Genomic DNA, 15,252 nt, shown 5'->3' on the forward strand with positions numbered 1-15,252 from the left:
CAAATCATTTAAAGAGTTCCTTGTTTCAATAAACAAGCAAAAACTGCAGTCATTGATCTACCTGAACTGATTTCTGAACAAATTTCAGTAAATCAGCACAATATTATGCGGAAACATGGCTCAAAAGACGTTTGTTTCAAGTCACAAGATGAACAGTTATAATAAATTTCCAAAGCGCTACATAGTTTTTCAGAAACAAACAGCATGAATGAGCAAAGGCGTTACTCAAAAATGCCATTAGTATTTGCCCTTACAGCAGTCTAAACACTTCCAAACAGTCTGTTCCAAAATGATTATTTTGATCCATTCCAAAGGGATTAGCTGTGCAAATAAACCTGGTCGCGCAACGCGGTCTAATCTGCAACATAACTAACAAAGACTGAAAAAAAAAAGAGTGCAGACAATTACTCTAATCCATACTTACTTCTCGGGTGCTTAAAACAAAAAAAAAAAAAAAAAAAAAGGGAGAAAGGCATGGTCCTCAGAGGGGAAACACTTCGATACTCTGCGTGTGCTTTACAGTCCGTACGAGCAACTTTTCCTCGGCATCTCAAAGCAAAAGGACAAGATAAAACACAAAGTCGCGCCAGCTCAGCGTTCCTGCCCCTTCATCGCTTCCCCAGCCGCCCCTTCCCGCTTCCAGGCGGGAGCGCCTGGCGAGGGCGATGCGCGGTGGCCCGGGCTGCTGGGGGCCGGCGGGATAGAGATCGATATATGTATATATATATGTGTATATTTATATTTTAAAAAAGATCGCGGGAAGCGCGGTTCGCAGGGCCCTGGGAAAGGAGGAAAGGAAGGCGGGAGACAGAGAGGGAGGGAAGAAAGGGGGGCGGGCGTCGGGGGCTGTTCCCGCCCCACTCCCACCCCCGCGGGGGCTGCGCCGGCGGCCGCTGCCGCTGCTGAGCGCTGGGAGGCGGCAGCGAGTCCCCGCCGCCGGATCCGCTGGGGGAACGCGGACGGGCGAGCGAGACTTTTACCTTTTCTCTCTATTTTTTTTTTTGTTTTGTTTTGTTTCCCCCCCCCCGTCCTCACCCACCATGCTGCGGACGCCGCTGCCCGCGGGGGACGAGCGGCGGCTCAGCCCGGCGCCCTCCTCCTGAGAAGGGATGCGGGAGGCGCGGCCGGGACACAGCTAGCGCGACCCGCGCCTCTCCCCCGACCTCCCCCCTCCCGCGTCCCCGACCACCATGAGGGAAGAGAGAGAAACTGCCGCGGCGGCCGCCTCCCCCCACGGCCCCGGCAGAGCCCCGCAGCCTTGCCCGCAGCCGGACGGCGGCGGGGCGGCCCCCGCGGAGAGCCTGCGGAACGGATACGTGAAGAGCTGCGCGACCCCCCTGCGCCAGGACCCCCCGAAGAGCCTCCTCTCCCTGCTGCTCTTCCCCACCGCCTCCTCCTCCCGGGCTCGGCTCGCCCTGGGCGTCCTGGCCGCCGCTGTCCTCTCGCTCCTGGCCTTTCCCGGCCAGGGCAGCGTCCGGGAGCGGCAGGACGGGAGCGGCTGGCAGAGCCCGCGGCCGCTGCACGCCTTGCTGTGCCTGTCCCGCTGCCTCAGCCCCCTCTTCAGCATCGCCTGTGCCTTCTTCTTCCTCACCTGCTACCTGGCCGGCGGCCGGCGCGGGGAGCTCGGCGGCGGCACTCCCCGCTGGTGGCTGCTGGCGCTGCCCGTGTGCTGCTACTCGGGGGACTTCGTGGCGCTGCAGTGGCTGCTGCCCGAGGAGGGGCACGAAGAGGAGCCGCAGATGTTCCTAGGAAGGCTCCTGACAGTGCTGGGCTCGGTGACAGCGCTGACCCTGCTGCAGAGCTCTCTGAGGTTGCGCTGGAGCCTCCTCGTCTTGGTCTTCTCCAGCCTGGTGTGGCTGGTGCCGCTCGCCAGCTTCCCCTCGCTCCCCCCAGCCCTCAGACCGCTGCTGGCCGGCACGGCCGGGGTGGCAGGCTGCCTCCTGGCACTCTGTGGCGGGGAGCACGGCATCTTCTCGGCTCACGGCCGAGGAGCGCACCACCAGCATCATCGCCACCCACGGCTCCCCAGCGTGGAGGAAAAAGTGCCTGTGATCAGACCAAGGAGGAGGTCTAGCTGCGTGTCCTTAGGGGAAACTTCGGCCAGCTACTACGGCAGCTGCAAAATGTTTAGGAGACCCTCGTTGCCTTGCATTTCCAGAGAGCAGGTAGGTTTCTCCGAAACTTGGGAGAGAAACTTTCCGAGGAATGAGCGCCACTCGCTTTTCCTAACCGCTGTGTACGTCTGTGCTGGATTTCTGCTTCCTGGCAAACTCCTGCTAGAGGAATGGAGGGAAACGTTAGTCCCTTAGCTGCTTTCTCCGCTCGGTTCTGTACGATCGATATACTCCTTTATTTCTGAGTGGGAGCTAAATCATAATAATGTATTTGCTATAGGACAGAAGGCTCGCTCGCTTTTTATGTGATCTTAAATATTAAACAGTAGTTCTTATTGATTAGAACAAAACCTCAAACCAAACATCTTCAGCTATCAGTTACCTTGTTATTGTGATTATTTCTTTTCCAAAGCCCCCCACCTCCTCCGCTTCTGGCAGATTTTACGAGAGAAAGAAACCACAGCTTTCTAGCTGCTCGGCACTTCTGGTCCTTCCCGCTTTCTGCCGACAAAATGATTGCCAAGTGCTAAAGAAAGACCAGGTTTTGAGGGATATTATTTATCAAATGTTGGCGTTGTTTGAGCGGCAGCTGTCCTTCTGCCTCTCACTTGTTCCTCTGTCGCTTGTTCCTCTGTCTCCCTCTCACCCTCTCTTCCTCGCTCCACCTAAGTTAACGTTAGTTTTGCGTTGATGGGTTTTAAGAAACCTCTTTTTACAGAAGAGAGAGCTGTTCAGTAGGGTCTGGAGGGATGCCCGAAACGCTCAGTTTTCTTGAATGGAACTCTGTTGGTTTCTACCTCCCGGAAAACTTTTCAATGAGTCTTGTTTTTTGTAGCGTAAACCCCCGTGCGTGTGGGGGAGTTTGTTTTTATTTGGGCACTTGCACGTCAACAGCAGGAACATCGAGTTGTGTTGGAACTGGCCCGAGGCTGCTGCAAGTGGATTATCAGCCCGTTGTAGGAGGCAGAATAAGGGGAGTGTATTCAATAAACGTCCAAGTGAGCAGTTTCTGGGAAGTGACTGTTGCTGCAGAATCCCCTGTCTGTTACTGTCGTGGCTGAAATTCATGGGTGCTAAATGAAACTTTGCTTTTCTAACTTTGCTTTGACATGTATTCTGTAATGCACTTCTTACGATTGATTGTGAATTAGGTCTAAGGAAATACGAGGTGAATCTGAAACGGTGGAGTAGTTTTCGACCATTTTTTCCCCCTGTGTTTGCACAGTAGAATTAATACAGCAGTATTAAAAGGTCAAAATGCAAGTATGCTATAAAAGGCTTCAGAAATAACTCATTCAGTAAGTTGTAGACTATCTAACGCATACAATGAAAGATACATTAAAATATTGTACTAGCAGTTAAGATATGTAGGGAATATTGTATAACAATTTACTTTTTCTGTTCCCTTCGAGACAGTAGATGTGCCCTTTTTCTGTTACGTTAGTCTGCAGTACAGAAATCTCAGAAAATGTGATTTCATTAACCTTTCTAGATGATAGAAGATATTTGTTCATATGCATGTTACTAAAAGCTTCCTTTGACGTTCAACTCCCTCCTTAAAGGCATGCGCATATTTCAAGTTAGGGCATTCATTATTCTTTAAGCAACATCATAAATGTCAACTGTAACTAAATATGTAGAATTTATTGGCGGTACTTAAATCATACATGTTCATAATAAAATGTAACTGTTTGGTAGACTTCCAGAATTGGATATCTTTGTTATCACTAGATGTGAACAACAAAGAGATATGGAGGTCTTCATTTTCCTAATAGTCTATTATGCTTTACAGTAAATATTTGTACTTTGTTAAGAGCAGCTTAAATGGGATTCACAGATACTTGTTCTGTACTGTATTTTATATGCAATTTTACAAGGATAACACAGGTTAAATCTTCTGTTCTCCTGTCTGAGTTGGAGAGAGATCAGACATTGCAGAGATGATATAACATCAATTGTTTGAGCAGGAGGAGGGAGAATTAAGCCCATAATGTGTGACTTTATTTGAATAAACAGCACAAGGTTTTTATATTGCTTCCTTGAAACAGAAGGAATGTATGCACTTAGTGCTTTTCAGAGAGAATATATTGTGTGAGTTTTCTTTAAGGGCTGATTACATGTTTTGCAAATCTTTATAAAATATTACAATGGTTCTTTTCAAGTATTAATATTTTAAGAGGGAGTTTAATGAGCATTGTTAGGAAGATCAGTACAAGGAACGTGCTACAAGTCCATCATAACAGGAATACTTTGATGAATGAGTTGTTACTGTGATTCTATTAGATGTATTTAGTGTGATTGTTACAAGCCTCTTGTATGTTAGAGGTTTATGTCAAATATAAATAGCAGGTCAGAAGGTGACCCCCAAGGATCATCTGGTTCAACCTTTCTTGGCAAAAGCACTGTCTAGACAAGATGGCCCAGCACCCTGTCCAGCTAAATCTTAAAACTGGAGAATCCACCACTTCCCTGGGGAGATTAATCCGATGGCTGATTGTTCTTACTGTGAACAAATTTTGTCTTGTGTAGATTTTAATTATTCTTTGAGGAAAATAGGGAATATTAGTATTGACCTTAAATTTTCAGTTATGCGTTGATTTGAAATTATGTGGGCTCTCTGTCTAGTTAAATGTACCAGAAAATAATTATATTTAGTTGATTGGGGTTTTTCCCTTTAATAAATTATTTTCTAAGGGGCTTGTGTGCATCGAGTGGGAGGCAGGATGGAATATGAACACCCAGGTATGTGGAACCAGTCCTGTGTGCACACAGAAATTGGATATAGCTTTTGCTCTTTTCTGGGGCAGAAGTGGAAAGAGGCCCTGTAAGCACGATCCTGTAAAAGTTTGCTAATTTGAGCAGTCCTCATGACAAATATTTAGATTTAGTTGCTACACTTCAACAGGTGCAGCAACTATAACACTGGAGGGTTGATAAAGCTAGTTTACCTTTATTCTTACCTTTTATATGAACATCCATATTAACTTTAGCCATCAAAGTATGCAAATTCCTGCTGTGTGTAACTTCTCTGCAGTACATATGTCTGGCAGTGTAGTTTGAGGTGGGAGAAAAGAAACTTGAATAATTATATCTTTAAATTTTTATGTACATATACTTAAATGCCATTATCAAATATATAAATACACATAGAAGGAAACAATATGAATCAAATTAAGTCTAAAAGTCAGGCAATTGAAATGTCTTTTCTGAACTCTGCTATATTAACACTTCTGCTCGCAGAAATTCATGTGATTTTAGGAGTAAACAGGCTTTTATATTCTTACTTCAGTGTTCATCTTGGACCCAGGGAGGAATTAAAGTAAGACTACAGGACTGATTGGTATTTCAAATTTTGTGTAGGTCATATTTTGATTGCATGTGTTAATGGGATGCTAATCTGTTAGCTGTACCTGTTGCTACTGATATCAAAGGGTTTATCTTCATTGGCTGTTGCATATTTAGCACTTAATTTCATCATTTCTCTTTTGCCTAAAAGCCAAATCAGAACTGAGAATCTAAAAGGTGCTTATCAGTGTTGCAGATCTTGTAAATACTGTTCTGAAAAATATGGTAGTAAAACTTTTTTTCCTTTAAATTGATGGTGAACTTGCATGAGAGAGCAAACAACTATGTGTAGGAAATCAAACACAGGAGCTTCTCAGAATCCAGAAAGAATATGTGATTTCTAAAATTCATGTTTTTCCTTCAGTAAAGAATAGGCCTTCCTAATTAAATACACATAAGTGTCCAAAACAGTCTGCAAACAGAGCTGATACATTTTCTGGTTACCTGACCAGGTTACAACTTATAGGAAAGCTGTGATATTTCATGGACAAGGACTGCCTTCATGTTGGACTCTGATAACTGCAGGAAGAATTGTCTTGTGTTTAGGTTGTTGGATTGGCTGCTGCCTCTCCCCAGTTTCTGTTCCAAGCTATCTCGTACCTTTGATGTATTACCCTAGGAAGATAAGGGCTTGATTTCAAGAGTCTAAAATATTTGTGTAACTTGAAATTAATGTAGTTCCTTATTTGCTTAGGAAATTTATGTCTGTGTCTGTTTCCTATTTGTGAAACAAATTCTATTTTGTCCTTAAGTATTCAGGGTATAAACTTCCTAGAGCAGAAGCTGTCAGTTAATGTGTATTTTTGAGTGTCTTATAATTGTTAAATTCAGATCCTGTTTGCAGCCTAAAAACATGTCACCCTTTACCTGTTAATTGCAGCCAATAACAAAAAATGTCATTCTTTTTGTTATGTATTTGACAAACTAGCTCTTTGATATTTCAAGGTTCCCCCCCAGATTACAATGGCTGTTACCACAGTTGTACCTGCATGTCAAGATGTGTTTCTGTTGTTAACAGAATCTTCATGCCTCTCAGGTTTGTCTTATGGGGAAAAATCAAGGTGGCAATGTGTGTTGAGCTGTGAATGTAATTAGTTTCAATGGGATGCAGCTGAGTGTGAGGAATGTGCAAAGGGAAGGATTACGTGGTGAAAGCAACAGACTTGGAAAACTTTCTGCAACTGTACTTTGGATGAGTAGGATTCTATTGTTTCTCTCTGACCTTGACTAAATATTTTGTGCTGGATGAAATGTGAAATGAGAAGACTCTTGGTAAGAGTTGCATCCTTTTTTCTTTTTTTCTTTTTTTCCCCTTTTTTTTCCTTTTTTTTTTCCTTTTTTTTTCTTTTTCTTTTTTCCTTTTTTTTTCCCTTTTTTTTTTTTATATTGGTTATATAGTTTTATCCTTAAAGTATTATACCACAAAGAAAGGATGATTTGAATATGGTTTGCCCATAGAGAGGTCAGAGTTTAAGATGGTATCCTGTGGTCAAGTGACCCCAAGGATTGTGCAGTGGCTCACAGAGAATGACAAAACAAAGTATATTAGGGAAACTGAGTGCAGTTAAGAACTCTGTTAGCCAAGTTTACCTTGAGCTGGCTTTCAGATATCCAAGACTTGGTGGCAGTTCATATTCTGCACAACTAAAAGCAGGGAAGCATGACTGTAAGTCGTCAGTGTAGCAAAGGAGGTTGGCTGTTTCTTCAGGTGTGTTTTCCTGGAAAGAAAATGTAAATGGAGAAAGGAAGGAGATCAAAGACAACTGCTGTGCAAATGCTGGAGAAATTTGGTGGAGGAAAGAAACGGAAGAAACTTTGAGAGATGGTTTTAAGAACTGCATGATTGACTGTGTTGAAGAAAACTAGTAGAATAATATTCAGCTTGGACCAGGAAGATGTTTTATATTTATGAAAGAAACTTGTATAGATGAGGAACAAAAGGTTCCCAGAAGAATCTAGAATGACAAAGCGAACAGCCTCCATGCTGAGGTTTGTAAACAGTATATTCTGTGAGGTTAAATGTGAAAGGGAAGAGAATTGCAAGGAGTTGGGTGTATCTTCCTGAGAAAAAGACTCATTTTCTGACACAATGTAAGTCTGAGCATGTGTATGCCTGACAGTACTATCCTAATAGTTGAACTTGACCAACAGAACTGATTGAATACGGAGGCCTTAGAAGTTCCAAACTGCAGCAAGTTTTATGAAAAAGAGTGAGTGGGAAGTGAAGGGACCCTATGGAAAATGCCCCAACACAGAGCAAGTCTGCGGTGTGAGCTGGACTCTAAGAATCCCCATGACAGTGTCTCATGTCATGAGTGAATACCAGAATGGAGGTGGGGTGGGGATTCTGGTAAAGCCTGGGCCTTAGGTGACATTTGATAGGAAAGTTATATTTTTTAAAAAAGCCTTTTCCCTCCTGTTTTTCTTTTCCGATACCTAAAAGTGAAAACTTCATGTAGCTTTACCACCCTTCGAACAAATCACTGAACAAAGCCAACTGCAACTGTCAGATGATACTTGTTGCTGAAGATGGGAAAGAGTGAATCTTTTACTTTTGTGCAAAGATAAGGATTACAGGTAGGGAAACTGGGAGATGGAGTCTGTTCTATTGTTGATGCAAAAACTTGTTGAGGAAAACAGTTGAGAAACTTCTGCCTGCCAATGAGGAGGGAGGGAAGACCACAGGAGGCTGCAGACATAGAATATTTTGCTGGAATCTTTCTGATTTTTCTAGGCTAAAACTATGTGGAGAGCAAGCTGAAAGAATTGTTGAAGATGAGAATAAAGGGGAATGAAAGGAAATGTTGAATTTCAACATATCCTTTATAATGGGTGAAAACAATGCTTAGAAAATGGAATGACCCGACAGAATAAATTTAAGTGGTGAAAAAAAAAAAGGGGACTTTCCTGCAACTCAGTAGTGGAAATGAAAATTTAAGGTTAAAGCTAGAGCTTGGGTTGGTCAGGGCAGACTGTGTAATGTATGATTGACTGTTAGTGAAGAATAAAAAGGACCAATAACTTTAAGGATCCAGTGGCAGTGAAAGTGTACTAGAGCCTTCAAAACAGACAGGAGCCATGGATGTTAGTAAATTAGAGTTCACAGGGTTAGGAATAAACTGACAGGTGATGGCATTTGGGGAAGGGAAGCGTGAAAGAAATAGCTCAGAGAGATCTGTGCTTAAGGAAGGCCAGTTAAGGGAATGGCCTTGCTGCTGAGTGTGACAAACCAAACTGTTCTAGGAACTAGAGATGCCACAACAACACATGACTGCTGAAACAAAGTCACAGTTTCTGGAGCAGTTTTGTATTTGAAAATGGATCATACAGCTTTGGGAAAGGTCATAATTCTTACAAATACAGGCAGCTGGTGACCAGGATTAAGTTTTGATGTGTTGGGCCATCCTTAGTTTTTCATACATAGCTTTTATACATAGCACGTTCCTTTGAAACAAAGCGCAAATTTACTGGGAGAGAGACAGACTAGGGCACAGATACACAAGTATATTTTTTGTTATCTGTTTGTTTTTTCAATATTTCTGAAAAACAGTGCTGTTATGCAGAACATTCATGACCAGCAGTGCTAACCTCACTCTGTCTGTACCTCTGATAGGTGGTGATACAGCAAGACTGTGTCACACCTGCCTGTTTATATCTACTGTCAGTGTGGTTTTATCAGCAAAGTTCATAATACAGGATAAATCTTTCTGAAAGTATGTGGAAGTTAGGGTTAGCAGAGGGAAGTTTCATCAGTTTTACTGGAATAATGGCTTCACTGTGTCTCCCTGCCTAGGCACTATGGATTACAGTGTCTCTTTAACCTTCATTATTGGTCATGTTACATTTAATTTTTGTTTAATTAACCCTCTTTAAAGGATTGGAGCTAAACTAAGGGCTAAAAGGGACATTCTTACACTAGGCTAAATATCTGCATCTTTGGCATGACTTTTTTTTTTCAATGTGACCTAAAATTAAAGGCCTGTATTTACATTTAGGGACTTTTTAATTTCCGTAGATTCAGTTGATATTACAGGTTAAATCATAATATATTTTTAGGGTTTTTAAATTTATTACTTTTCCTTCTTAAATGTTGTTGCGTGACACCTGTTTGCCACTTCAGGAATATAATTTTATTCCTTCTGTCTGGTAGATTGTCTTAGAAAAATTCTAAATTTCTGGATACTCTAAGTTAGTAATACAGGATAAGAAGTAGATGGTTTTTAAAGAACAAGTATCAGTGAGTTTTTCTAATACTTTCTGGCTCTCCAGAACAGTTTCTATCCTTTCACAGAAATTACTGATACATCTACTTGTTTTCAACATTTGATGACTGCTAAACAGTAATCCTCAGATACCTCCTTATCTTCTGTGTGAGGGCTGTGTGGTGGGCAAGGAGCCTCACACTGCGTGTGCTTTACAGGCAGGGATGGCCTCTTAGCTGGGCTTGCAATTTTGAAAGTGAACTGACTTTTGATGAGCTTTTTCTGAGGCAGGGTTTGATCTCTGACTTCATAGAACATCGTTAGTAGTTAATAAAACCCTGTGTCATACATGTAGTTTAATGATGCTAACTTGCAAAAAAAAAAAAGGAATGTTTTTGAGAGAAGTCTTAAGAAGTGATTATTGTTTTGATTAATGTTCACAGTAGCCTTCATTTCGTTTGATTTGCCACCTAGACAGTGTAGTGTGTAAATATGCTCACAAACTCTTTGTCACCTACTCTTGCAATTCCATAGTATTCACTGCATTCTCCCTCCCCTAGAATTATCCTCATTACGTAGCATGAAATTAAATTTTATTTAATTTAAACTGTGTTTTATGTAGATACAAGCATTTGTGTCCTCATGTGTGGGTAGCAGGGGAGGGAAATTTGTGTTCAAACCTGATGGTGTGATTAGCAGGCTGAAAAAGTTTAGATCCTGCTGTGCCTGTGAAACACCATCTGCTCTGGCACTGACTGCCCTGAGGGAATTGGCTCAGATTGGAAGAAGTAAAGGCACAGTTTTCCTCTTGGCTAGTTGGATCTGCAAGAAACAGACTTTATTTTGCTCAGGGAAAGATGAATGTTGATCCAAGTTATACTGTTTCCATTGAGATTGGCCATACAAAAGGGCACTGAAACACAGATGTGCCTACTGTGTGTTGCTGCTTATGGACTGGGGTAATGAAATCATTAATGATGACAGGGGCTTGATTCTTCCTAATATATTAATATAGGATAGAGCAGTATGTTTCATATAAAAAACACAAACAAGCTTCTCTTGTCCACCCTTTATGTGTCCTCTTTCTGGCCTTGTTCAGCTAACTGCATTTTTAGGGCAGCATAATATCCTTTTGGGGACCACTGAAATATGCTTACCAAGCTGATTTCAAATGAATTTGCAATGGGAGAATTTCCATAGATTATGCACATGGATGTTTAAGCATCTTTTTCTTTTTTTGTTTAAATAGTAAAAAAGCTGTGGAATGCTACTTAGGATCTTTTCAATGATTAAAAAGCTGTAGTATGTCTCTCTGCAGTTAAAATGAGTTATTACCGTGATGTAAATAACAGCTTTTTGCTGTTACGGTAAAGCACAGTTGAAAGTATTTTGATTAAAAATATCTGTTAAATTATTTTTATGTACTTATAGAAAGCATTAATTAGAATTTGTATCAGCATTTCTTACTACTTTTTATTCACCATAGCAGAATGTTTCCATGCTCTGGTAATATCAAAAGTCTCATTTTCCCTCCTATTTGCAGTCTCTGCTTGAACAAGTTTGATTTAGAAAGAAGAGTTTGGAACAGCTTTTGTGTTAATGACCAGTCTGTTTTTGTCATTGCTTTTAATTAATTTATTTTTCGTAACTGGCAGCCTGTTCATTAGATGCCAAAGAATTTTAAAGAAGTTTGCAAGTGATAAGTTTGCAAGTGATCTTCTGTGATGTTGAGATTAAAATAAAAAACTGGGAGTAGACGAGCAGAGGCAGATGCTGGCTATTGGTTTCAAGTGTGACTTGTGTTTTTAAATCCTCTGAGACAATGACTATCATATCTGAGACATCTGCAGAAAGGTCTTATGAAGAAAAGAGTATTTCAGTGTATGTGTGAAGGATAAGAATTTTTTATGAAGATTAAAAATCAAAAATAGTTAAAAGACCCATATCATTAGGGATAAAATTTCCAGACGAATTGATTTGGAAACTGGTGCTATACATGTAAATATGAAATTGATTCCTTGTTCAGGAAATTATCTTAAACCTTAGGAAATGTTTGGACTGTGTTTCATGCAATAGAGATGCCATTTCAGGCATCTGCAAAAGATGGACTTATAAAGGTATATTTAGTCTTATGCAATTTTTCTTTTAAGAGACTATTTGCTGTTAAAATCTCATTGCTAAGGATTTGTAAGTCTTCTGTGCTTGCCTTAACACTTATTCTAGTAGGAAGCTCCCTAGAGTCAGCAGAGTACTTAAGCCTTCAAGTGGAAAAGAACACGTGTTTTGCAGTGTTTAAGGACTGAGATTATAGTCCTTACTTGTTTAAAAATTCACAGGGTTTAGTGTAATTTATAACTTTAGCTCTCTAGTAACAAGTGTTAACAGTCTCAAATACATTGTTAGAGCTATGTTGCTTTCACCTGTCTGGTGATGGAGAGGGTTGGTGTGCCTTTAGAAGGCAGATCTTTATTTTTAATTATTTGGGCCCTGAAAGTACAAGAAAAATAATTTTCTAGGTGATTAATGTTCAATAGTAAATTGCTTATTTGCTTGTCCTTTTTGAACTGTCATTTTTCTTTATCTTTCTGTCCTTATCTTTTCTTATTTTTGAGATAATTTTAACACCAGTGTGTTCTTTCTCTTCATATGTGTTGCAATATCAGTACCGTAACTTGGTCCAAAATTACAAGTGTCTCTTTCAGCAGAGACATAAAAATGTTCTGACTCAAAATATTTAACTTTTTTGGAAACCTTGCAATCAAATTATTTTTTGAAAAAAATTGTAGAAGATGTGGTAACATATGATTTTAACAGAATTAAATATTTATTTGCATTTACAGAATTAAAATATTTCTAGACTATCTTACTTAAGTACACGAACTGTCCATTATTAAAAAATCAGACATAACTAGACTGCATTTAAGAAGGCACATAGATTATTTTTTACATAGTCATGCAGACCTTATCCTTTACCTTGACAGTATAGGATACGGTAAAGTTATTTGTGTTTTTCATTTTGTTCTTTTAGTTCTGCAGGTTAGATACAAGGTGCTCATTCATCTGCTTCATTCTCTGTAAACATAATTGCAAGTTTATGTGTGAGATCTGAGCTCTCTTAGTATGTAGGTTTTTCTTTGCTACCCAAAGAGAATCTGTATGTTTTCGGTAGTTTCAAAGCTGAAAACAATCCAATGTTTGTTTGTTTCCTGGATGGAGGGGACAAAGGTTTTCTAGGTTGGTTTGGGGTTCGTTTTTTTCTTTTTTTTTTTTTTAGAAGACTAAACCTGTAGCCATCTTGTTTATGTTTTGCCTGGCTCTCTCCCGTCATAAGCAAGTGAGGAGGGAGAAATAGGAGTGGTATTGACTCCAGTGCTGTGGTTGTAGCAAGAGTAGCTGACTGACTAATGATAATAGCTGTGCCTCAAAAAATAAATACTGAACAACTTGATCTCTTCACAATTGAAGGAAAAAATTAGAGTAGTTGTATTTGTCGATGTACCTTCCTGCAGTGTTTTAAGGATATAAGAAATCTTTGCTTGTAATACTGACATTGAATTCAGTTGAGGTATTTCATTCTGATTACAGCTTGGGTTGTAACAGGGTCAGTAGAAGCAGAGCAATATTTTCTGTCCTGATGCCTTGAGCTTTGTTTCCATCCACAAGGCAAGCACATTTAACTGGACTTCTGCAGAACTTTATTTTCTTTTCAAGGGAATTCTGAACTTTAATTTCTGAGTAATACTTTGGTTCAGCATGTCCACTAGATTCCCAGCTGTGTCCCAGGTCTGCTTTTCTTCCCATTAGCTCTGATTCACTCTTTGAGATGTTCTGCGGTGATACCCCAGCAGATTTCAGTAAGAGGGGTAAGCCAAGAAAAGCCAAAGTTAAAAAGAACAGCGAGTTCCCCACACCTGTCTCAACATGTGCATCATTTGGGAGGTTATCCAGCTTGATGGACAGAGCTGTATTTTAATTCTTGTGTCCCAGAGTATAGCAGGACACAGAGCTGGAGAAAACTGTATTGTGATGGTAGATTCCATAGTCTGTGGATTGTTATAAGGCAGATAACAATTCTGAGTGTTGCAAAAGTACTATATCATTAATATTTGGATAGATTTCCGACCCTTGTAGAGGCTCACCTTCTATGCAAAATAGTCTTGTTTTGTAACAGTTATGTAACTTAATTGGTTAAGTCCTTTGGTGCTTTTGTTCATACTTAGATATAAGCATTTTTTAGCCCTTTGACAGATCTTGTATGTGGAGGTTCTTCTTCCACTGGGTTCTCAACCAGGCATTTAAAAACTCATTTTGTCGAAGTCATCCACAGCAACCATTTTATGTTTTTGTTTTGGAAAACTTGTCTGAAACTTGAATCCCATAACCTAAAGCCATCATGTGGCTCATGGCTTTTCTCAGGATTTCCTAATCCATTGGTGAATAGAGTTAGGGTGGGAATCTTTTGTATCCCAGCATAACCCTGTAGCAATAGTCTTGCTAGTCTGTGCTGGTTTGCTTCCCTCCCGTACAGGGATATTTGGGTTCCTCAACATGCCTTTTGTCATCCCGGATTTTCTACCTATTCATCCCTGAAAATTCTTGATTTCTTTATGCAATTTCCACGACACATACCAGACTACTTCCTTTACTTTTTTTTTTTTTCTTATCTGACTTTCCATTCAGTTGAGGAAAATGAGTCTATGGGTGAAGAAAGCATTTCTTGCTTCTTTTCTTCCGCCTTCTCACATATTATGTGGGTACTGCAACATCAGAACAAAGAGGAATGCAGGTGCATGGGAAGAAACTAAGAAGTGATGCAGAGAAAAACTATATTAATAGAGTAGAAAAGCCTGCTGATGGAAACATCTGTATTTTGAGAGCAATGTCTCTCAGATGCTAACAAATAGTTAATTGTTGACTAAGCCAGAGCATTGACTATATAGTGTAAACTTTTCAGTTTCTTATTTTCTACATAAGTATAGTTGCCAGTGCATGCTTGTATACTGTTCTTTGGAGTTTTATTTCAGGCTGTCTGTACCCCTGGGCTTTTTGGCCTAAAACTTGATATTTTGTTTTTTTGGAATATGGTTAAATTACGATACTAGATTTGACCATGAAAACTTCTCAAGAAACTGGAGAAACCACGATGTATTTGAAAGAATGAGGCTGCCAGTTACTGGAAAAATCGGGAGGTCTTAGATTTCCTTGTAGAGCAGTTGTGGTGTGATGTGAACCTGGTCTCCTGAGCAAGTAAAGCTTTTGAGAAAGGAATACTGAAAAGTCCCTAACATTGCCTGGTCCATGCACCCTCAGGTTCTCTTTAGTGGTCAGGAAGCTGCTGTGACAGGTTGTTCTGGCTGGCTGTCATCTGTCTGCTTCAGAGTGCTCGAGGGGGATTTCCCATTTCAAAGTGCACTGGGTGGATCACTCTGTGAAAGTGGGTGACTTTTTCAGCAGTGAATTTCATGCGCATTTTGTCCCGGTGAAGCTTTGCCCAGGACCTTTTACAAAAAAAATATAAAAAAAATTACTTTTATCTTGCCTTCTTGCTTTCTTTGTGGCCCACAAGTATTCCAAGAGCACAGAAAAGCAGT

At 40.5% G+C, this 15,252-nt stretch overlaps 1 protein-coding gene across 1 annotated transcript in view; it reads left to right on the top strand.

The window, feature by feature from the left end:
* Window positions 1-1,175: 1,175 nt before the first annotated feature.
* PDE3B (phosphodiesterase 3B) overlaps window positions 1,176-15,252 on the top strand; it is an 86,775-nt gene continuing 72,698 nt past the window's right edge. The window contains exon 1 of the mRNA XM_027651198.1: window positions 1,176-2,165. Within this exon, the coding sequence (XP_027506999.1) occupies window positions 1,191-2,165 (975 nt within the window). The 5' untranslated portion in view covers window positions 1,176-1,190. The remainder of the gene's footprint in view (window positions 2,166-15,252) is intronic.

This window comes from Corapipo altera, unplaced genomic scaffold (assembly GCF_003945725.1).
Source record: "Corapipo altera isolate COAL_440 unplaced genomic scaffold, ASM394572v1 78, whole genome shotgun sequence".
NCBI classification, from domain to species: domain Eukaryota; kingdom Metazoa; phylum Chordata; class Aves; order Passeriformes; family Pipridae; genus Corapipo; species Corapipo altera.